Raw genomic sequence first — 22,832 nt, 5'->3', positions numbered from 1 at the left:
GTGTGTGTGTGTGTGTGTGTGTGTGTGTGTGTGTGTGTGTGTGTGTGTGTGTGTGAAGGACTGTGTGGCCAGCCATTTAGAAGAGAGGTCTACCCTACTGCAGACTATTAGTAACCAGGGACAAAGTGTACAGCCTTCTTGTGACTGTCCTTGACAAGCAGACTGACCTTGTAGATCCAGTGTTGCTCGGGATTGGCAGGGACAGCTGGCTCACATCTCCTCCCCATTCCTTTGCAGTGAGGAAGAGGAGGCTGGCAGACCTGACAGGACCCATCATCCCCAAGTGCCGTAGTGGCGTCTAGTATGCAAAGGGAAGCCCACGCCTGTGAACTGGACGAGTTCAACCGAGAATCTGTGTCCCCAGTGGAGACCAGGAGGCAAACGCTGGCGTGGAACTCTTGTGGTTAAGTTCTTTATGCACTAAGGTTTAGGTTAACTAGTGACTGTAGTCGGACCTTTTATACAATATGGTCAATGTGAAGTTTTCTTTAGTCACACAAGTTCAGTCTCGTTAATATTTAAAATGAAGAAGCCCTCAAACTGGCAGATCTTGCTACAGATAGCTGACAGTGGCAGTGACAGCCCAGGAGTCCCCTCGGTGGCCACGCTTTCATGTTTAGGTACATTTACAACATGGAACGTATCAACACAGAGCACTCTTCTCAACTAGTTTGGAAGCACTGTAAAACAGTTTATTACAGATTTGATCATAGCAATTCAGTAAAAAGAACAGATAATCATGATTTTTCAACCCCACTTGAAACTTTAACCTCAAGATTAAAGCTGCCAAACTGATTCCAGGATCAAAACCCTCCCCCCCAAGAATAAAAGGCAAGCTACAGAATCTTCTAAGAGTCAGAAAGACACAGGATTCCTTCTGCCAGGTAAGAGAAGGGGAAGAAAAAGGCAACGGTGAAATTTCAAGTTTTAAAATCTACAGCCCCAGGCAACAGAAAGCCCCCGAGTGCTCTGTGGGAACCCTGGGATGTACTCGCTGCAGTCAGAAGCCATCCTTTCTTTATTGAATGCTAACTTCATGATGAATGAAAACATCTCCCTATACCTCAGTGGGCAAATGGCTTATGTGAGGCCAGTGCCACTGGGTGAATTTCCAGTCCACCATGGCTGCGGTATTTAGCATGGCCCTGCTCTCAGACACCAAGTGCCTGCCTGGTCACTTATTGAGACAAATCAAATCACACAGCTCTTGCCTACAAATGAAACCTCTGAAGGACAGCAGTGCATGACATCCAAACAGCAAGGAATTAGGAAATCCTGACCAATGACACAAGTGATTATTCTGAAACCTAATTTTGGCGTTCCTAATGGATCCCTTTTTTAACATCATGGGAGTCAGTAAAATTGTTAAAACACATTGCTCTCGTGCCTTTTAATAGACCACAGTGCCAGTTAAACTAGTTATTTTTGTTTGTTGCTTTGGGGAATTATTTCCCTTAGGGATTCAGCAATATTACAATAATGACAAGGTTCAAAAGCTGTTGAGTGCAGCCCAGGGGGGTTCTGACAAGGGAAAGTCCTGCACCACTGAACTGTAATGCTGTGGACGGTACAGGGTAACTAGAGGTGGCGCCGGGCCTCACCACTATGACGAAGTCTAGTGAGGCTGCACATGCGCCCAGGAGTGGTACCAAGCTGCAGGGACGGCCAGCCCCACTCAGCTTCTCCTTGAAACACAATTGCAGCTGCATTCTGCATCACTGGAAACTGCAACATTAATATTAAAGCCATTGGAATATGTGTGGCTGTGTGTACTTCTTAAGACTCACAGGACAGGGACATGTGCCCAAAGGCTGGAAGGCTAGACAGCTACTATACTGAATGACCTCCCTAAGGAAGTGCCTCGTGTCCCAGGTGTCCTAAAGCCTGCGGCTCATCTGGATCCCTAAAGAGAGCACTTAGAAGTTGAAAGAGGGGATGCTGGGAAATGCAGGGCTCTTCAGGGGACATCTTTCAAAGAAACCAAATCAATAAAAATGCAGGTCACTTCCTTAAGACCACCTATGTCAGATGAGCTGTTAGTCTAGTCTGGGGCTGGCATTTTCTTTGAGGAGACAAAGGGTAAATACTTTAGACTCTGAGGGCCACATGGTCTCTGGCCAACTACTCAGTAGTGCCAGGATCACATGTAAAGGAATGGGTCGGGCTGACTCAGTAGATTCTTCGAAGTAGAAAGTGATCAATGCCACAGATCACAGATCTCTTCAGGGTTAGGGAAGAGACTGAGGCAGGGGAAGGTGCCAGCTGACCTGGTTGAAGAGGCCACACCTAGTGCCCAACTTTTATGCTTTTGCTGCCAGGGCAAAAAGGTTTGCCGCCAAGAGCAATGACTACTACCCAGCTGCTTGGCAGAGAAGTCATGGCACAGTGGCCGAGCTCAAGACTCTTCCCTCAGCAGCCTTGGGATCTCAAATGGTTTGCCTTTTCCCAGGCTCTGCATCTCCTGACTCAAAATGGGTAGATCAGGTAGCCAGCACTGGACTCCCTGTCCCCTTGCCTGTGGCCGCCTGCCATGGTGGCAGGGACCAACACAGAAGTTCCCAATTTGTTTCTACCTGGACAATCCACACACAGCCGCTTGGCCTACGCTGTGAAGCCTCATCACTCGGCCTCAGCAGCACCAGGCCCGGCTCCAGGTCCACAGGGAGTCACGCATGCTGCTCCTGCGGGATGCGAGGCCTCCGGGCGGTACACTCACATTCTTCTTTAAAACTGTGCTGGGTGTGGCCTGAAGCCTGCTTGCCCCCTTTGTCTTGACACGTGACACAACAGGCTGTGAATCCTTGTCCTTGACAGGCAGAACAGGTCAAAACGAGCTGGCGGCATTGGGGAGTAGAGCAGAGTTTATATTGGTCCCACGGGGCTCCACAGTATGAACATTCTAGGGAAGAAAGAGTCTTATTATTCTCTCTCCCCCTCTCCCCGGCCTCTTTACAGCCCCCCCCCCACGCACACGATGTCCTTATCCAACTCCTAAATACACCGTGAGTTCACTAGAATCTAACATACTATTTTGGTCCAAATCAGGTAGGGAGGCACCAACTACAGCTGAACACTCGGGAAGCCGAGACAGGAAGACTGCAAGTTCAAGGCTGCCCTGGGCTACACGCACAAACAAATAGATCAAAAGAAAACAGTACTTCTACCTTCTAAGAGAAAGGCCTCTGTTGGGAGGGGGGTAGTGTGGAGAAGGTTCTGGAAACCACATTCTGACTCACTTCACCCGCCCGCTGTTCTTTTTCCATCCGTCATCTTTCTCACGAGCACTTCTGAACCAGCCTATTACCATTACATGGTCTCCCTGAGGTAATCTACCCTCCCAGGGAGACCCCACATCCCATCCAACTTGTAGAATGCACAACTCTCCACCCCAGGCCACCACCAAAGGCCATTGCCAGGACACCTGACCACCTAACCCCGGCTGCACGTTATCTTCCTTGTCAGCCTGTATCTCCTGGCCAACTTCTGGCACCTTCGAAAATACCACACTTCCCCTTATTTGGCTGTGTTATCTTTGGGCTTTTTCTCAACACTCAGTCATACGCAGGCACTCAAGTCCTGCAGGTATTTCCTCTATGAAATCACTAATTTGTTTTATACTTATAATTTGAGGTTTTGAAGAAGACAAATATTAGGCAATCACAACGATTGACAAGATTGGAAAGGTAGACAGGCACGATGCCTCAGTGGATAAAGGCAATTGCTACCAACAATGACGACCTGAGTTCTAACCCATGATCTGCATGGTGGGAGCAGAGAGCCGGCTCCTGTAGGTCGTCCTCTGACCTCCACATGCGTGTTGTAGAATGCACATGAGCGCATAAGTAGGTAAGTAAATGTAACTTTTTACAAAGACCGGAAAGGAAGACTCTAGAGGTCTGTACTCCAGTGTTTGTCTACCAATGACTTCTCAATCAGGTACTACTGAACTGAGGTATCCAGGCAAGTCACCTTCTGGGGGACTGCCTCTCCTTTCCTGTCTGCCCCTCTCTAGCAGGGCCTTCAGTGGGCCCAACACTACAGGCAAACTAGTAAGCGGCTGAACCAGCCCTCGGCCCTGGCTCCTGCTCCTCCACTCTCCCCTGCCTCAAAAGCGCACTCTGGGGCATGAGCCGCAGCACCGGGCACCCCATTGCTTGGCAGGGTAGGTTTGGCTGGTCTGGCTGTCTAAGCAGGTGTCCCTTCCTCCCTCATGGCTCCATGTGTGTCCCTCCTCAGACGCAGCTCAGCTGATGAGGGTGACAGTTCCCATGTAAAAGAGGCCCAGCCTGTGGTCAAGGGTGTGCAAGCCGCTGCTGTGCGTCCCTGTTAGGCCCTCCAAACAGGCCCTCACGTGCACTTGTGTCCACAGACCATCTAATTCTCCTCTTCTGCCGCCGACTTATCTGGCAGCCTGGTAATGACCCTGTCTACAAAGAATAATTTTAAATGAATAAAAGCAAATGAATAGTATTTCAATGGAAACAAACTGTATAGAAATACAAACTAGCAAAGCGTCTTTCAAAATGTGTGATACAGTGTGAGCTATGCTATCTTTAACATTAAACACAAGAGTTGGGGGAGGCCTAACTCTGTCCACTGTGGAACCATGAGTATGACGCCATGCTGAGCTACTGCAGCAACAGCAGTGGATGTGGCAGGCAGCACTGGGGATTCCACTGGAGACAAAGGCCCAGGGCATCTACACAACTTGGCCATAGAGGCACGGAATGACCGCTGTATGCATGTTAGAGGACTTGCATGTGGCATGACCAGGACCATGACGCCTGTTTCACTCCTGGTCTCCAACTGCTGAGAAACAAAATGGTGGCCCAGTGACCTTCTCTATGTCATGTTCAGGTAGCAGTCCTCACATGCCTTCCCTGGACAGTGGGTCTAGCATGGTGAATGATTCTAACCTGATGTAATGTGTGCTCTGGACCTGGGCTGACCTACCTGATACCACGGAACTGTTGTAGGCCAGGGCAAACCGCTCATCAAAAACAAACAGCTTCCCTTTGTAAAAACCATCAGGAAACTCTTCCAGGTACTTGTGGATGCCACCCTTGAGCTGAAACACTTCCTTACACACCCCCTGGATACAGAAAAAAAATCAGTATGTTGAAAGAAACAGCTCCATGATGGTGAGCGCCCAAGCAGAGTACCCACCACCTGTGCCCATTGGCCAGGGGCGCCCAGTGGCCTCCTGAGGACGTAGGAACGCTGACCAAAGGGTCAGAGACGCACCTGGCCAGACCTTGCCTACTGGGAGATGGGTGATGATAACAGTCAAGCCCTTCACCCTCGAAGACCCTGGGAAGCCTAACTATTTTTGCCACTCCCTAAATATAGGAAGGCATCTGTTGGGACATGTAATGTTACTGAATTTGCTCTTCTTGGGATTAGGAAAAGGAGCCACTCAGCTAAGCTTGCTCTTTTGTAGTTGACAAGTCTTCAAGACTGCTAAGTGCTGGAGACTTAAGCTCAGGGTTTATACTTACAAACCCCATTCTGGAGCTGTGCCAGGTAAAGTAAATCCTTCAGCTGGCTAGGGTAAGCTGGAGGGTGGGGGAGCTGGGGGTGAGGGGCTGGGGGTGGGGGTGGAACGCTCCACACAGGCTGTCTCATCCCTGCGTGCTGGGCCTGACGGGGCTCACCTTGGCTCTGAGGTACGCAGAACCCCGCTCACAGCGGATGCCTCCAGTGCAGTACATCAGCACCCTCTTCTGCCTGAAAATGTCAAGGTTTTTGTCAACGTAGCTAGGGAAGTAACTGAATTTCCTGATGTCTGGTGCTAAGCAGCCCTGGAATCGTCCCTACAACATAGGGACAGAAGGAAATGATTAGAAAAAATGTACCTGCTGGGAAGCCAATTTTTTCCGTGTAACAACCCCACCTTGGCAACAGCAACAGGTTTTTGCTACCCAAGGTCTGCATCCTATACTCTGATCCTTTAACCACAAGATCTGGAACTACACAGGGCTGGGGTTGCGGGTTCTCTTTGATCCCTCAGGGAATGGGTGAGGTTGCAATGACAGCTTTTACAAGGTCATTGGTACATACCAAGGGGAGGTTCATGGGAAACAAAATCATTTTATGAGTCAAGATGTCTTTAACTCCTATTTCCTTAGATTTTCTCAACAGACTTGGAGTTCAGGACTTACGTTGTCCCTGATGATTGCCAGTACAGGAAGGAGGCTGGTGACACGGGACACAGATGGTGCTGTGTTAGACACCCACCCTTTCATGCCACTCAGTTCTGGTTCTTACTTACGATTTTGCTTTCATAGAAGTTTCTGCAGTCCAATAGAATAGTATCACCCTGTTCTTGATTTGTCTGCGATAAAAGCTTTTCTATTTCTTTATGAAATTCACCAGGGGATAAATGGATTCCTAAAACCAAGCCAAACAATTACACTAAAACAAAATGAAAGTCTAATCACAACTGTCCTAATCTGAGGAAGTGCTGACTCTGCTCTTCACCTCCGCCTCCTCTCACTAATTACAATGTTTGCAAGGCTCTCCTGCATGCCAACTGCCTGGGAGCTCCCAGAGTCTCCTGTTGCTGCTTCCCAGCCCACAGCAGGAGCACTGGGATTGCAGACGTGCACCACTGTGACTAGCGGTACCTGGGCTCTGGGGAGTGGAACACGGTCCCCACACTTGAATGACAAGCTTTACCCAGTGAGCCAGCTTAGCTCCTCTTATTTAACCCTTATTGAAACTTAAGAAATCATGACACAACTGGGAATTCACTGACAAGGTATTTATTAAGTAGTTACTGCTAAAATATTGTAGACATGGTTAGCAGTAAAACTTAACTGTTAATCTGTCTTTTAGAGGTATCTACTGAAGTATTTATGAGTAACATGACACAGAGGTTCTCTTTAAAGTGATCTAGGATGAGAGGAAGGGATAGGGTCAGAGGACAGTTTGCCATGAATGAATAGCTGCTGAGGCTTTGTGGTGAGCACATGGAAGTTGTTCTATTATTTCCCTACTCTAGTTAATGTTTGCAAATTTTCACGGTAAAAAGTAAAACAAAACGAAAAATCCCTGTCAAACAAATGTCTTTCAGTTATCTATAGTAAGCACAGGGAAGCAGGGATCGAATGTTCTAGAACACTACTTTGGTTTTGAAAGCTATTTGCTTACCATTGCAAAAGCCCACATGCTCTTTCTGCTGATGAACTATTTGCAAGTAATAACTACAAAGCTTTCAAATTGCTCTCTCTGGAAAAAGGAACAACTTGTTGCCAAACCATCACCAAGAAAAATGTGCTATGGGTTTAACGGGAGCCTTTAGTTAGCATAAGCACCACAGAGGTCAGTTTAAGTCCTGGACAGACAGAGCTAGCCACCCTATGGCTATTTTAAAGAGAAGATTCACTACAGTTTCTGCTGACAAGTGTCTAACTTTCTTATTGTCTATTATGGTTTATCTCTATGACAACAAGACAATTCTTTCAAACATAAGCATACCAGGGTTCTTGTAGGAGACCTGACTGGGGCTGATCCCCATAGGCACGATCTCTTCAAACACACCGACTCGCAATTCCGGGAAGCACTCAGCTCCTCCTTTGCTGCTCTAACCAAAAAAAAAAACAAGACAGAGTTTACTTGTCCCACTGCCAGCTAAAGACAAGTGCCAAACATAAGAATGATGATCTGTTTTATAATGTGACAGCTGAAATTTTAAACTTCAAATTAGGGGGAAAAGGAACTGTCAATAAAAATAAAGCTATGGTCCAAAATATTCCAGATAATCCAACATGTTAATAAATGTTTACTGTGCCACCTGCACATTCAGGAACATTGTGTTTGTGTGGCTGTGCACATGGAACTCATTCCCATGTGAGCACACACCAATTTTTGTTCTAGCTAGTGTCTTGTGAGAATTAGCGAGCTGTTCCCGCCAGCTTACCACTTACTACGATAAAGCTTAAGTCCTTGGACACAGCACTTCCGCTGAAAGAACCACAACTTTATTCTCATGTGGTGTCGACATAAGTTTCAGGTTTACTAAACCACAGTCCACCAGAGAACTGCGAACCAGTCTCTCCATGAAAAACATCCAGGTTTTAGACCCCAGCTTTAGTGTAATGTCCTTATAGGAAGGAAAAGGTACCGACTGATGGAAACAGGACCAGCATGCTTGTTTTGCTGCGCTGACTTGGAACTCACAGGGGAAGGGTTTGTCTGGCTCTGTATGCACTCCCCAGTGACCCACAAAGGCAGACTGCTCTAGCTTTAGTCCACTGTTTGTTTCTCTTACCTTAAAGTCATCCTCACACAGGTGATCCTTAAACAGTGGGCAGGAAAGCATGACTTCCACATACAGTCTGGTGGCGACTTTACTCCCTCCAACAGTTCCATTGATTCCTTCAGTAGCGATCCGAATCTGAGACACAGATGGTGAGGAGAAGAGGGCTGTCTTTACTGGCTTGTCTTCCCAGCATAGACTAAAGGTCCCTTTCTTGTCAGTGAACAAAGCAGGAAGAGCAGAGGCCACCACAGTGTTATACGATAGCACGTGTGTCCCTCTGAGGCACTGTGGCCCACTGGTCAGCTGAGGAATTCAGCCCATATGTGCCAAACAAGAAAACAGACTGAAACCTCTGGAAAGCCTGTTTGCTCCAGAGCTTCAGCTGTCCAGTGGCCAAGGGGGGTTCTGAGATGAGTCTAAACCCTGGTTGCAGATGGAGCTTCCATAGGCCAGGAAAGAAGATGAGCTCTGCCACTTCCTCACAGGTGGCCCAGGAAGCTTCAACTTTGATGTCTCCATGCAACTTACATGGGTACAACAATGCCAAAAGTGAACAACAACCAGAAAGTCCACTGAGGAGACTCTACCCCGTCCTAAGGAGGGAACTTATCTGGTAGTGGGATGTACATGGAGGCTGAAAAAAGGCATTATCCCAAACATGCGGGCTGGAATTCAAGCTGTGTTTTGCTCACTGAGGTGTCCTGTGTATCAATGCCTGCCTCGTGGTGGGCTCAGTATCCAGAGTAATGCATGTGTGCCCACATCTGGGCTCTCTGTCTTCTCTGATCCCAAACTGTCTCTGAAACACTTCACTGAGGACGGAACACGAGAGCTTGGGCATGCTTGAGGGCCTGCACAGTCGGCTGTCCTAACAGAGTGAAGCCCTGTGGGTGAGTGTAACGACGGGGCAACTTTACGAGGAGCCACCCCAGAGCAAGGTGCTAACACTAGACAATGCCAGCTTCGGTGCCATGCAGTCTCTGGAAAAAAGTGACTCAATTCAAGGCCAGAGCTGTTACCACTGCTCACACATGGATGCAGCCACATTTGAAAGTTGTATGTGGCTGCTCATGTTCAGGGTCTAGAGAAGAAAACTGAATTGTCTCACTTGATCTAACTGTTTAGGTCATGCTACAAGCCAATGCCAACTGACTGGCAGTAGCTACCAGAGAAGTGTCCTGATTGCCACTGACTCCCTGAGAAAGAGAGCTGCAACTGGGTGTGGTGACACACCCTTAATCCCAGCCCTCAGGAGGCAGAGGCAGAAGGGTCTCTGAGTTCGAGGCCAGCCTGGTCTACAGACCGAGTTCCAGGACAGCCAGGGTTACAGAGACAAACCCTGTCTTGAAAGACAGAGAGAGAAGGCTGCAGTCTAGGGGAGCCTTATCTGGGTATGAGGCAGGGAAGCAGGACACATAAGCCATCTCTGTTCTACAGGCTACCCCACCTATCACCCACTAATACAAGACTACAAAGAAAAACAGCCTCCAGCCAGCAAGGTCAGGAAATCCATCTGAAACAGTCCATCCGAGGCAACGAAGAATGCACATTCTTATGTGACTGTTTCTGGGCAGGTGGGCAAGTTCTTTCCTATTTCATTTTAATTTCAGAAACCAGATGCATGTCATGCATATCCACTGCTTACAGACCTAGGACAGAGTCATCTCTAAAGTCACTAGACTTGCAATATCTAGACTCAACAAGTTTCAAAGATGCTCTTTGGTGAAAGGCCTTGTAAGTCGGAAGCTCAGACAAGCAGCAGTTGGCATTGTAGAGCGCCCGCTGAGACCCAGCTCTACGTTATAATCTCAAGGAGCAGATGGGGAGTCCCTTCCAGACAAGAGAATGGCAGCAGCTGCTGCTGCAGGGAATCAAGGGCAAAGAATTAGTGAGTAGTGGATCTGTGGCTTTCCAGTCTGAATGTATCCCCTCTAATTTCATCATTAATGCACTCATTTCATGTGTATGTGTGTTTGTGTGTGTGTGTGTATTTGTACAAGTGTGTGCAAGAACTCCAGCTATAGTCTGTTGTGAGCGGTCGGCAGTATGAGTGCTGAGAATTGAACCCAGGTCCTCTGAAAGAGCAGTAAGTGCTCTTAACTGTTCAATTCTTGAGGTCATGATATACAATGAGGAGCATTAAGGTTCACCTTTTCCTTGCCTAGGAACCAGTTTTGTCAAATTCCAGCACTAAAGTATCCCACTAAACTGGCCAAGTCTTGGAAGTCTAGAAATTTGTATCTGAGATCCAGGAAGATGCTGCCACCTGGTGGACAGGATTGCTCACTGCTAGGACATCACAGCTGGCATCCCAAAGAAAAGGCCTCCTTGACCAAAAGAGACCCTCTCCCCTGTATGTAGCATAGCCTGCTCTTGAAATTGCAGCAATCCTGCCTCAGCCTCCTGAGTGATAAGATTACAAGCATATACCACCACACCTAGCTTTAAACCAAAATAAGACTGATGTCATCATTATGTACATTTTATATGAAGTCATCTTTCTTGGTGAGAAAGTTCACTTAATAGAGATGGTGATATATATTCAGAACACAAAATACTGGTTTTCAAAACTATGCGCTAGGAGCTGGGGATACAGTTGTTGAAAAATAAAGCCCCCGTCCCCAGACTAAGGGAGGTCAAGCCGAAAGGAGTCACAGATAGAAGCGTGCTATGAAAGGTCACAGATGCTCCTGGAGGGGACACTGAGGAAAATAAATTTAGACAGGCGGTCAGGAAGGGTTAAGAGAAAGTGTCATTAAAATTGAGACCCCAAACCTCAGCAAACTTAGACTAGGGAAACAGTGGGAGAGATCTTTGAAGAGAATTAGCCCAGAAAAACAGGCAAACAAAACAGATCCTGATGGGTCCCAGGAAATAAAGGACACAGCTGGAGCATGGAGAGTGGGGAAGGCCCAGGGCCCAGGCCTGCAGCAGCCCGGGCTGTTTGGAGCTGGCCTGGCCCACCTGGTCTGCCGGGGCAGCTCTAATAAGCGCGGTCTGGCTGGGGCATGAGAGCATTGGAGACTGGAGGCTGGTGGGTTACCACATGGACCAGACAAGGCGGCGTGGAGTCTGTCTGGGTGCTAGAAGCGGAAAGAGGAGTAAATGGAGCCGAGGGGTAGAGCAGGGCAGGGTGTGGCATTGAACCGAACGGGGCGGGTGGTACTAGTACTCGTCCAACAGCATGGCGGTGGGAAATGGCACCGACCAATCAGTTTATCAGAAACTTGGGCGTGGAAGGACCTCAAAAGGTTTGTACTTCACTTCCTTTTGGTTTAAAATTTGAGAATCATTTAATAGACTTACACGAGGATAAAGCACAAACGGCATTTTACAAAAACAAACGCTATCCTCTGATGCAGAGATGAATGTTAGCATCTGGGATGTGTTTCCTCTCATCTTTACATACACTCGTGGATACAATAGTTACATTCAGTCTTTCCTTTACTCGGCAGACGCTAATCCTTAAAGAGTGCCTTTTATACTTTTGTTCCAGCACTGCGAGTGAAGTAATACAGTCTTTGAGAGCAGCAGAGGCAGAGAGTGGTGAGGAAAACAGCATTGGAGTAGAGTCAGAGAGGGCACAAGGCATGCCAAGGAGGGGAGGGCCTCATAGACGGGAGGGAGGTACAAATGTCCGTACCTGAGGTGGCAAAAAACCTGATTTTAGGAAAACCAAGGTGCTAACTTACAATCAAACCTATATGCAGAGGCTTTTGAATTCAAAACACTTCCCGATCTCAGCCATGAGCAAACATCTGTATACAGATGTGTGAGAACACAGCATATCCACTCCCTATGTGCCACACATGAATGCTTTCAATCTGCAACAGCGGTGCGTAGATTTTCTTTTTTTAAACAAAACCTGAAATCTTTATTATTTGACCCTTTAGGTATAGTTGACTGACTCCTACAAAATAACGTATCAACTGCTGTTTACCACTTCACTAGAGTGACCAGCAGGATCTCCCTTGTTCTGAGAAGCTGGAGTGAGGACTTCCACAAAGCAGGGAACCAGGGGAAGGGGACGGCACGGGGACATGCGCAGGCACACGTGTAGCAGAGCGAGCACGTGTGCAGCGGGACTTACCTTGCCTGTGAGGTGCAGCTGCTGGCACAGAGCTGTCTGCCAGGCACAGAGCCAGTGGGGGTCCTCCAAGTCACAGTAGCAGTAGTACAGGAGGACCTCCCCTTCTCCATCGCCCTGGCTACTGCAAAAGGAGAGTCAGAGCGTAAGAGCACCGGAGCCACACGAGGCCACAGCTTCCAATAAATCCAGAAGAGATGGGAGATCACAAGAAGGAACAGCTCATGCCTGTGTCCTTATTATTCTCCTAACATAGGAGCACTTCTTTCATAGTTTCTCTACATAGGACAGTCTGCACCGGACTTTCACATTATAAAACTCAAATCTGCTTTACTGTCTGCACTTACCACTCACCAAGACAGATAGATATCAGCAAGCCCGCTCTATAGGCTTATCCTCAACCAGAAGGCAGCATCTGGTTTGACTAGCTCACCATGAAAAAGCTTTACTTCCATTTTTTCACATAATCTACTTACTTATGAGACATGCCACTTTTTATTAGGGGCTTTTTCATAGCAGCCCGGGATGTCCTGGAACTAACTCTGTAGACCAGGCTGGCCTCAAACTCACAGAGATCTGCCTGCCTCTGCTTCCCGAGTGCTGGGATTAAAGGTGTGCCGTCACACCCAGATGAGACATGCCATTATTGGCCACACAAGACAAACCTTTCTATGTCAGCATGCTCACACAGTAGCACTAAATCACTAACAAGACATCAGTACTTTAGGAGACCAGAGAAGAGTATAATATTTGAAATTAAACTTAAAAAATTCAAAGCAAAGGAAAAGTTTGGATTCTGAAAATTCAGTATAAGGAATATTTATTGTATTCTCCAATAATCTTTAAAAAAACATTTTCTGTATTTACTATTTTTATGTGTAGGGTTTTTGCCTACATGCATATCTGTGCACCACATGCAAGCAGTGCCCATAGAAGCTAGAAGAGGGCATCAGATCCCCTTGAACACAGTTGTGAGCTACCAGGTGTGTGCTGGGAATCACGTAGCCAGTTCTCTTAACTGCGGAGCCATCTCTCCAAGCCCTTCCTAATAATCTTGGTGAGTGATTTGTCTGTCCAGATGCACAGTACTGAACTCATCAGTATCTGGACCAAACAAGTGTGTTTGATTCTTACCTTCTCTATTTATTTAGACATTTTAAACTAAAGTGTAACTTACAGTGGAATTCAAGCACATGTCCCCATTCAAATCCTCAAAAAGGAGCTTTCTCGCATTACAGACTGCTTTCCCCTCCAGTCATGCAACCATAAAGCAGACCCTCTTCTGTGGGGCGTCTGTTCTCAGTATAAAGATTTGACAAACCATTCACACACAGCCCTGTGTTACCCCTGTCCATGGCTCTTACTGCACAATGTTCCTTTTTTTTGTTTTCCTACGTAGCCTTGGCTGTTCTGGAACTCACTCTGTAGACCAGGATGGCCTTGAACTCACCACAGATCCAGCTGCCTCTGCCTCCCAGTGCTGGGATTAAAGGCGTGAGACAGGGCACTGTGTTCTAACATGACTGTATCCATCCTTTCATGATCCTGCTATTGCTACTTACAGTTGTTTCCAGTTTGTCTTTTTTTTTTTTTTTTTGGTTTTACGAGACAGGGTTTCTCTGTATTGTTTTGGAGGCTGTTGGTCCAGCCTGGCCTGGAACTCACAGAGATCCACCTGCCTCTGCCTCCCGAGTGCTGGGATTAAAGGCGTGCGCCACCACCGCCCAGCTCCAGTGTGTCTTTTTAATTATTTTTATGTTTTTAATCTCTGTGTGTGATGTATGTGTATGGTATGATTGTTTGCATGTGGATGCAGGCACATGGGTGTCACAATGTGGATGTGGGAGTCAGAGGACAATCTTGGGTGTCTGTCCTCACCTTCCGCCTTGCTTGCTGGCCTGTGAGCTTTCGGGGATTCTGTCTGCCTCCCGTCTTGATGGAGGAGCATTGGAGCACTAGGATTGCCCATGAGCATGACCATACGTGTCTTAAATGGGCTGGGTATTCAAACTCAGGTCCTCATATTTACATGGCAAACATCACCCCCAGTGAACCCTATCATTTTGAAATGAAACTAGTTTATTTTTAGTTAGCAGACAAAATAAAGGGTTCTTTCCAATATTTTGTTATTACAAATAAAACTGCCACAAACTTCATGTTTAGGCTTTTGTGAGCATATGTTTTTATTTGTTTTTTATATGCCCAGGCATGGATCACTGGGAAGATGTCTGAACTTTGAAAGACCCTGCCAAACTCTTCTCTAGAATGGTGGGACTATTTCTACCCTCACCAGCAATGACTGGGCATTTTAGTTGCTTCACCATGTTACCGGTATTTGTCAAGGTTGGTCTTTCTCATTTTGCCTATTTTGATGGGTTAATTGTAGTATAATGTTGTGAGTGGAAAATATTTTAAAAGCAAACCAAAATACAGAATAGGAATCTTACCTGCTCAGCTCATCAGGGTTAAAGCAGCTTACATCAGGGAGCCAAGCAGACACTTCCTGACGAGGAATGAGACAGTGTTCCGGAGGGTTCTTGTTGTCCGTGGACCTAAGACTCTGAGGAGCACTCAGCGCTGCAGCTAGCTGCTTTAGAACAGAAGCCGTCTGCTGGTGAACTTCCTCAGCATGTTGTGTGGCCACATGTCTGTGGATGTTAGTCTGGTCTGCAAACAGCTGCTGACAGCATCGCCACCATTTTTCTTTAAATTCGTAAGAAGGTGATGGAACTTGCTTGGTTTTGACAAAAAGGGCAAAGGCCTGTAATTCACATTTCAAATAAAACCATTATTTAATAGCCTTAGGTTTAGGGGTAACAAGTTTCACTCAATCTCTTACATTACTTTTTATGGGGGTGGGGGTGGAGGTTTTAGTTTGGCATCCTGCCAGTCTAAGAAGAATTCTAAGAGCATGGCTTGTACTGCTTCCAGCAGCCCATACACTGACATTGGAGTGTAAGGTATGGCTCACACCTGGCCTTCCACACCCAAGCCTTCAACATCTATGTTCTGCACATGACGTGGACATGGACAAACCTGGACACATTATTGCTTCCAACTTCCAGAGAGTCCCTGTCCACCCTGTCCTCTGAGATAGGAGGTTACTCTGGTTCCTCTAAGACAGTGGTTCTCAACCTTCCTAATGCTAAAACCCTTTAACACAGTTCTTCATGTTGTGGTGACCCCAACTATAAAATTATTTCATTGGTACTTCATAACTGTAATTTTGCTAGTGTTATGAATCGTGATGTGAACATCTGATGTACAGGATAGCTGGTATGCGCCCCTAAGTTGAGAACCTGCACTCTGTGGAGTCACTTTAAACACTCGACTTCCCTGCAGATCCTCTTCTGACACCAGTCTGCCGCACTCCCCGAAATGCAGCCTCTACTTTCTGGACATAAAATTTCTATTTTCATGTTTCCACTTAGCTGTAAATAGTGCTATTTACCTTTGAAAACAAATGTGAGGAAACAATACAGCCTATAGGTGCCAGATTTCTACTTGGAAGAAGTAACTCAAAGAGTCTGACGCATGAAAGCAGCATAAGAGAATCATGTCCTTGTCTAGCACAGAACAGAGACACAATGACTCCCGCGTGATCCCCACGCTGCTTCCAGGCTCACCGTTCACTACTTCTTTTACAGTCTTATTCAAATGAGCTGTACTCACTGTTCCCTAACGCCACCTGAACACCCTGCCCTCCCAGCCTAGCTTTTGCTCAGCTTAGGGTCTGCAATACTCTTCTCTTGTAAGTCACCAAAATCTAGCTGCAAAGATGCCCATTCTTCAAAGCACACATTTAATAAGTACCCTCAGGAAACTGCTCTAAAGTTACAACCTCTTACTGTTCAGTCACCAAAATCCATTTTCCTCTCTTTCTGGGAAACTGTTTCCCAGCCTTCGGATCGAGGCTGGACCACTGTTTCCCGATGGCAGTGGCACGTCCACTTCTGGTGCATAAAAACCTCCCATGTGTGCTCCGCTGTGCTTTCTCGCTCTTCAGCTTTACTGGAGTGTGAACTTTGGAAATGAGCTGAGACCTGCAAAGGTGACATCAGCCTGGGTCTCGCAAGCTCAGTTACTGAAGACGTCTCACCTCCCATCTCCCAAGTCCAAACGCCTCATTGCTCTATCCGCTAGAGGTGTGAGGCCATTTGTTACTGGAGCCTCTGCCACCACAATTAATACGTTAGGAATTTCTGCAAGACCAATGAGGGAGAGCACGGAGCAAAGTTATCAACACATATGTAACAAAAGCAAAGGGCGGTGCACACCTAAGTCCCAGCAGAGGCAAAAGGATCTCTGTGAGTTCAAGGCCAGCCTGAGCTCCAGACCAGCCAAGGCTACAAAGTGAGACTGCCTCCTAAAATACGTAAGTAAATAAAAAATTAACAGAACATTTTCAAGTCTTTTCTCCCACATCCTATATCTAATCCATCAACTCTACTTCCAAAGACACACAAAGCCAAACATTTCTCCCTTGGCTACCACTCCACCAATCCAAGCCACCATCATTCTTTCCTGGATTATTATAATAGCTTCTTAGCTTCCCTTTTTCCATACTCATCGCCATTTGTTTTCCATTCAGTTGAAATGCTTCTTTGAAAATCTAGATCAAGCCAAGCATGTGACATGTGGATCTCTGAGTTCAAGGCCAGCCTGGTCCACAGAGCAAGTTCTAGGACAGCCAGGGTTACACAGAGAAACACTGTCTTGAAACAACAACAAACAAACAAAAATTACGAACAAAAACCTAGACCAGGTATCATTCCACTGCTCAAAATTTCCCAGAGGCTCTCCTCCTATCCTCTAGGAAGTCCCGGTTCCTCCCACTGCTCCTACCCCTCCCGTTTCCACCTCTTGGCTTTGGCTCTAACCTAGCACGCAGGCTTCTGTAAAACCTTCAGACTCTGCGCTGCATTCTTCTCCCTCCAGTATCTGGATGGTTTGCCATTCTTCACATCTTCAAATCTCACCTATTGACAAGGACTTTTTCTGGTGAAAGAACAAGCTGAAATTTCTTAAAACTTCTCTAACTTTTCCCTATAACACTTACATCATTTAATATAGTAGTTATTTACAATTGTATTACTATAGTAATAGTTTGTGATTATTAAAAATCCTATTACGGGCGTTGGTGGCACACGCCTTTAATCCCAGCATTCGGGAGGATCTCTGTGAGTTCGAGGCTAGCCTGGTCTACAGAGTGAGTTCCAGTACAGCCTCCAAAACAATACAGAGAAACCCTGTCTTGAAAAAAAAAAATACAACAACAACAAAAGAAAAACCCTAATACATAGTTATTACATAACTATTACCTACATATAAAGTTTTCTATAAGATGACTTGAGTCTGCAATAGGTAAAATAAACAGAAAAATATACTACCAGAAGGAGTATATATTCCTCTTTCTGAGATACTACTGATTATTTAACAAAAATATCAAGAACTTCAAAAATATCAAAACGTTTTAGCCCATTTTAGGGACTATTCTGAAGGAAGGATCTGAATTTCAGGTAAATATTAGTAGAACACTGCAGTAACCGTGTTCCTTTTCAAAAAGGAAATCATAATTATGGAGTACTACTTACCAAGGGGAATTAAGTAGTTTCCAAGTTTAGAACGAAGCTTTTCATGGAAAAATGTTCCTGACACCTTATGTGAAAGCACTGGCTAGAATTGGCTCATGCAGTATAGCCTAGTGTCACGCTGGGTGCACTGGAAAGACAGGAAGGCAATGCTTCAGTGTCTCGCTGTCCCCTGGAAACTAGCTGCAATGGTGCTGGGTCTTAATTTCTCTTTGCATCTCCTTTCTTCCTGGCAACTACAGCTGAGTATCACATTGTTTTCTTTCTTTCTTTCTTTCTTTCTTTTTTTGTTTTTGTTTTTACGAGACAGGGTTTCTCTGTATTGTTTTGGAGGCTGTCGGTCCAGCCCGGCCTCGAACTCATAGAGATCTGCCTGCCTCTGCCTCCCGAGTGCTGGGATTAAAGGTGTGCACCACCACCGCCCGGCTCACATTGGTTTCATAAAAATTATTTATGGTCATTGTTAGAAAATCAACACAAAATTCTCTTAATCACCAACTGAAACACACTGAGGGGCTCCCAATACCTGCAGCTGTTAGCACAGAGAACTAGCGAGAATGTATGCCCCTTCATCACTTGTCCACTTAGGACAGGTGTCTAAGTGTCTAGAAGAAAAATGGACAGATCAAAAAGCATCAAGTGTGAAACTATACCTGCATGCCAATGTATGCTCTCAACTACAAAGCAGGTGAGCAGCCTAAGTCTTAATGGCATTGACTTTTTTATTGTCAATATAATTGGGGGGAGGTACATGCCCCTTGGATGGCAGAGGACATCTCTGTACAGACAGCCCTCTCCATCCATCTCTACACGGACGTGGGTGCTGTTAGAGGTGAAGAGCGTTGCTGACGGACCTTCCTTAATTGATACTACACTGGATCCGGACTATGCCGGTCGGGGCACAAGCAGTCTGAAATGACATTCTAGGGCCTTTTTAGTGTTTCCTTTAGTTGGTTGCTCATGACAGGCCAGGAGATGGCACTGTTATTTCCTTCCCAATCACTGACGGATTAAATGGGAAAGAGGGAAACCACACAGTGAGGAAACCTAGCAGACAATTCCCACCAATATCCAAAACGGAAGGGTCAGTCACAGGAGCACCTGAAAGGATGTGTCAACATGAATATGGCACTTCCTCCAGGGTAGTCTTCCTAAAGAAGCAAACTCTGAATCTCATGGAAGGAAATAGGAGTCAACACCAAAATGACGGTCCATCTATAAAGCAACTTATTTGTAATTTTCAATAGTGTCACGGCTATGATTTGAGAGAAGAATTTCATGTTCTAGCTTAAAGACCAAGTCAGGCATGGTGATACATGCCATAGCACTTGGACCACTTGGAAGGCCAGCATTGGCTACATGGTCATAAAGGAAGGACTACGGTGTGGCAACCAAACCAAGGAAGTGGGCATTGTAACCAGCTCAGTGTCTGTGTAACCGGGGATCTTCTGCATTTCAGACAAGTGGCGAGTGTGAATGGAGCCTCTGGACAATGCCAGTATGGTGTCATTTATAAAGTTCTCTCTCTTCTGTAAGTTTGAAAGTATTGCAAAATAATACTGGCAGAGGACCTTTGTAACCTCTGTTTTCAAGGAAATCTGTGTGGGACTGACTCAAGGTGGCAGCAGGGAAATTAGAGATATTTATTCCTCACCGACACAGAGTCAAAAAGAAGCTCCTAAGGGAACCACAGGCTGACGGGGAGAAAGCCAGGCCTCAGCCACCCTCCTTAGTCAGCCGCGTTCCTGACAATGAGCCCTGGTTCCCTGCTTTTAAGAAAAGGGCATTTCAGCCCATGTCTCAACAACAAAACACATGCACCGACAAAGGGCATCAACGCCACCTCCTTCTAGAGCAGTCACATGCTCTTAGCAGCCCTGCAGCACCCTGCGGTGCTGCCCTTCCTGAGACCACTCTCCCCCCAGCAGCAGGGCTCAGTAACAGCCTCACTAGATGCCAGCTGCCCTGCTACCAGTCAGCCCTCCTTCCACTGCGGTCTGAGCGCCTAGGATTCTTCTACAGCTGAGTGAGGAGAGAATCCACCCTCCCCGCCCAGGCCCTGGTACCCTCAAACACTCCACCATAAGGGCTCCAAGACTGCATGCTGCTAGACTAGACTCCGCTGTGAGGCGGAGGACAGACAAATAACCCACGTCTATATGTACTGTACTCACTTTACATACAGATCATGAAAACACTGACAGCAATCCCACCTTTTTCTTTGCAAACGAGTATTTCTTCTTTATGTTGCCATCAAACTCTGCTTTGAGACTGTTGCTGGGGCTAGTAAGATTTGATTCTTTAAAATCCAGATCAGAAAACTTTAAAACACAGGTCTCCGGGCTAGCTTCTTCATCTGGTAAAGTGGAAGAAGGCATCTGGATTGATCAGTGGGCAGGTTCCTTTCAGCCAAGTATCTTCTGAGACGTAAGAGAGAAAATACAACGCTCAACTCTTTGGGTACTTGTAGAAGCAAGCATGAAGCTAATCAATCATGCAAATTAGCAGTGGCCACACAACCCAATCTATCCATTCATTCACTTGCTCACTCAACAGCATTTATGTAACAGCTATGCTTGGCCAAGCACCTTATACACACTGGGAATAGAGCAGTAAATGCAACAGGAAAAAGCCTGTTTTACAATCTAGTGGGAAAGATAAGTCAATAAACTGATTTTTTAAATAATATTTTAAAGAAAAATAAGCAGAGTAAGGAGGCAGGTGAAAGGGCTCTTTATACACAAAGGGTAGGAAAAGCCTTTCTGAGACAATAGCATTTCCAAAGAAACACTAGGAAGCAAGCCATGGACGAATAAAGAAGGAAAGCACTACCCACAACCCACAACCATAGAGATACTAATCTCAGAGCCAAAATTTCAAAATTGCTACTGTAGTCCAATCTCACTGAAATGGATACATGTAACCAATGAGCTATTTTCCTTTTAGGTACATTTTATTTACTTTGTGTCTACTTATGCCTAGAGCCTGCCAGGATGTGGACACGAGGAGAGGGGACAGATTTTAGGAGCCAGTTCTCGCCTTCCACAGGCCCCACAGATCAAAATCCCGTCACCAGGCTTGAGCAGCAGGCGCTTACCTGCGGGGCCCTCTCGCCAACCCCTAATTTTTAAAATTCATTTTTGAGACTGAGCTTGTTGCACAGTACAGGCTGGCCCTGAACCCCTAGTAATATTGAATTTGATATTCCCCTTGCCTCTGCTTCCAGACACTGTGCCACCGTACCAGACCCTAAGCTTTGCCTTCCCTTTAAAGTCAGCGGTCCACTCTGAACCGCAGTCCTCATAACCCAGCACAAGGCTCCAGCATTGCTTGCCTGAATTACTTAACTGCCTTCATGGAGGGTTTCTCCAAAGGCTCAGCCTACTCAGATAATCTGCTCCTGCCTCTGATCCCAACTTGAACCACTCTTCCCTTGCTGTGACGTCAGACCACAATGGCTGTGGTCATTTCTGAAAAGAGTCCCTCAGGGCCTCAGCTCCAAGAGTGGAGGCTTCCTTTTGCTCCCCGTGCAGCTTCAGTATCCTGAACGCTGTGCACAAGGCGACAAATGTTAACTAATACAATGTAGTACTTTCTGAGTGAAATAAAGCTGGATCTGAAGAGCCACAGAGATAATTCTGTAGGCACCTGACGGTCCGTCATGTAGATTTCAGAGCAGAGACCATCAGGCAAAGGAAACAGTAAGTCTTGATTGCTAAAACGTAAACAAGCTGAACTCATCAGAACATAGTGGTTCACACAGAGCGATGGGGACAGAACCCAAGAAGCCACAGTTTGGAGTTTGCAGTGGAAATTCTCCGAGAGTTGGAGGGCACATGATCAAGATGGATTGTTTGCATGCATGAATAGATGAAAAGATATTCTCTAAAAAGAAAAAAGGGCCGGAAAGATGGCTCAGTGGTTAAGAGCGCTTACTGCTCTTGCACAGGACCCGCAATTCTGGTCCCACACCCCCACCCAGCACCCACATGGCAGCTCACAACGTATGAAACTCCAGTTCCAGGGAATCTGATGCCCTCTTCTGGCCTCCACGGGTTGCTGCAGACCCAGGCACAAACAAAATATTCTTATTTTTAAAGTCCGTGAAGAGCTTTAAACATAGTAGTAAGTTTCATTAATGGGCTTGCTCTCAGAGTACAGCGGGTAGCGTCTGTGAATAAACGGTTACACAGGAAGTGAGGATCTAATGACTCCTCCCTAAATTCATGGATTAAGCAAGCGACAGAAACGGCCTTTTACTGAAACCAGTAAGACTGAAGGAAGAGTTTCAGCCAGGCCATAGCCAAGGCAGTTTGGTGTCCATCAAAGCCCTCAGGGCAGAGGGCGTCCACAGACTGCACACGTGCAGAGGGGCGGAGGAGCAATTGGAACCAGACCGATCGATTCTCGGCGGCGTCCTCATCCGTCAGCTGGGAGAGGAGGGCGGTAAGACGGCCGTGCGCGGACTCGGCCGTGCGGGCCTGACTTCCCTACCGCTGGGGAGTGCCCTCCCTCCCCGCCCAGGTCTCCCGAGGCACCTGCGGCCGGGCGGCGAGAGTGAGAACACGTACCCGCCGGTCCTGGGCCTTCCCTGGGTCTCCCTTCACCAACTTGGCGCGGCTCCCCGCCCTCGAGCCCACGCCCCCTGACGCGCGCGTGCGCAGAAAGTCCCCGGTGACGTCACCTCGCTCCGGAAGTCTCTCCAGCCGTCGGCGCAGGGGCCGCCGGGAAAACGCCGCGGGACCAGTGCAAAGCTGAGGCGGGATCACCGCGGCCGGGATAGTTTAGCTCGCCCTCCGGAAGGCCCCAGAGTGGAAGGCGGGAGGAGGCGGCCGCGCGCGGACCTGCAGACGCCGGCCTTCCGCGGCGGAGCCCACCCGGAGCGTCTCCG

General features: G+C 46.9%; 2 protein-coding genes across 9 annotated transcripts in view; one reads left to right on the top strand and one right to left on the bottom strand.

Moving 5' to 3' along the window:
- The window catches only part of Tmod1 (tropomodulin 1), a 76,341-nt gene extending 74,583 nt beyond the window's left edge, over nucleotides 1-1,758 (top strand). For all 3 annotated transcript variants that reach the window (XM_005078740.4, XM_040738863.1, XM_040738868.1), the window contains one exon: nucleotides 238-1,758. In XM_005078740.4, coding sequence (XP_005078797.1) covers nucleotides 238-302 — 65 coding nt within the window. In that variant the 3' untranslated portion in view covers nucleotides 303-1,758. The remainder of the gene's footprint in view (nucleotides 1-237) is intronic.
- On the bottom strand, nucleotides 671-22,771 carry Tstd2 (thiosulfate sulfurtransferase like domain containing 2). Of its 6 annotated transcripts, none has more exons than XM_040738857.1 (10): nucleotides 22,626-22,771; nucleotides 20,155-20,361; nucleotides 14,798-15,111; nucleotides 12,354-12,471; nucleotides 8,273-8,398; nucleotides 7,480-7,585; nucleotides 6,272-6,390; nucleotides 5,655-5,813; nucleotides 4,954-5,092; nucleotides 671-2,899 (listed from the first exon to the last, which is right to left on the bottom strand). In XM_040738857.1, exons 2-10 carry the CDS (start codon nucleotides 20,317-20,319, stop codon nucleotides 2,667-2,669), a joined length of 1,479 nt encoding a protein of 492 aa, XP_040594791.1. In that variant the 5' UTR covers nucleotides 20,320-20,361; nucleotides 22,626-22,771; the 3' UTR covers nucleotides 671-2,666. The 6 variants fall into 6 exon arrangements, with proteins under 6 accessions (XP_040594791.1, XP_021087855.2, XP_005078938.2 ...); XM_021232196.2 differs by having other exon boundaries at nucleotides 12,354-12,474; nucleotides 22,626-22,768; XM_005078881.4 differs by lacking the exon at nucleotides 22,626-22,771 and adding an exon at nucleotides 22,513-22,624 and having other exon boundaries at nucleotides 12,354-12,474.
- Between the last annotated feature and the right edge of the window lie 61 nt (nucleotides 22,772-22,832).

The sequence above is a fragment of the Mesocricetus auratus genome, unplaced genomic scaffold (genome assembly GCF_017639785.1).
Source record: "Mesocricetus auratus isolate SY011 unplaced genomic scaffold, BCM_Maur_2.0 Super-Scaffold_6730, whole genome shotgun sequence".
In the NCBI taxonomy this organism is placed as follows: domain Eukaryota; kingdom Metazoa; phylum Chordata; class Mammalia; order Rodentia; family Cricetidae; genus Mesocricetus; species Mesocricetus auratus.
The sequence above is the reverse complement of the archived record's forward strand: the minus strand, read 5'-3'. Positions and strand labels throughout refer to the sequence as shown.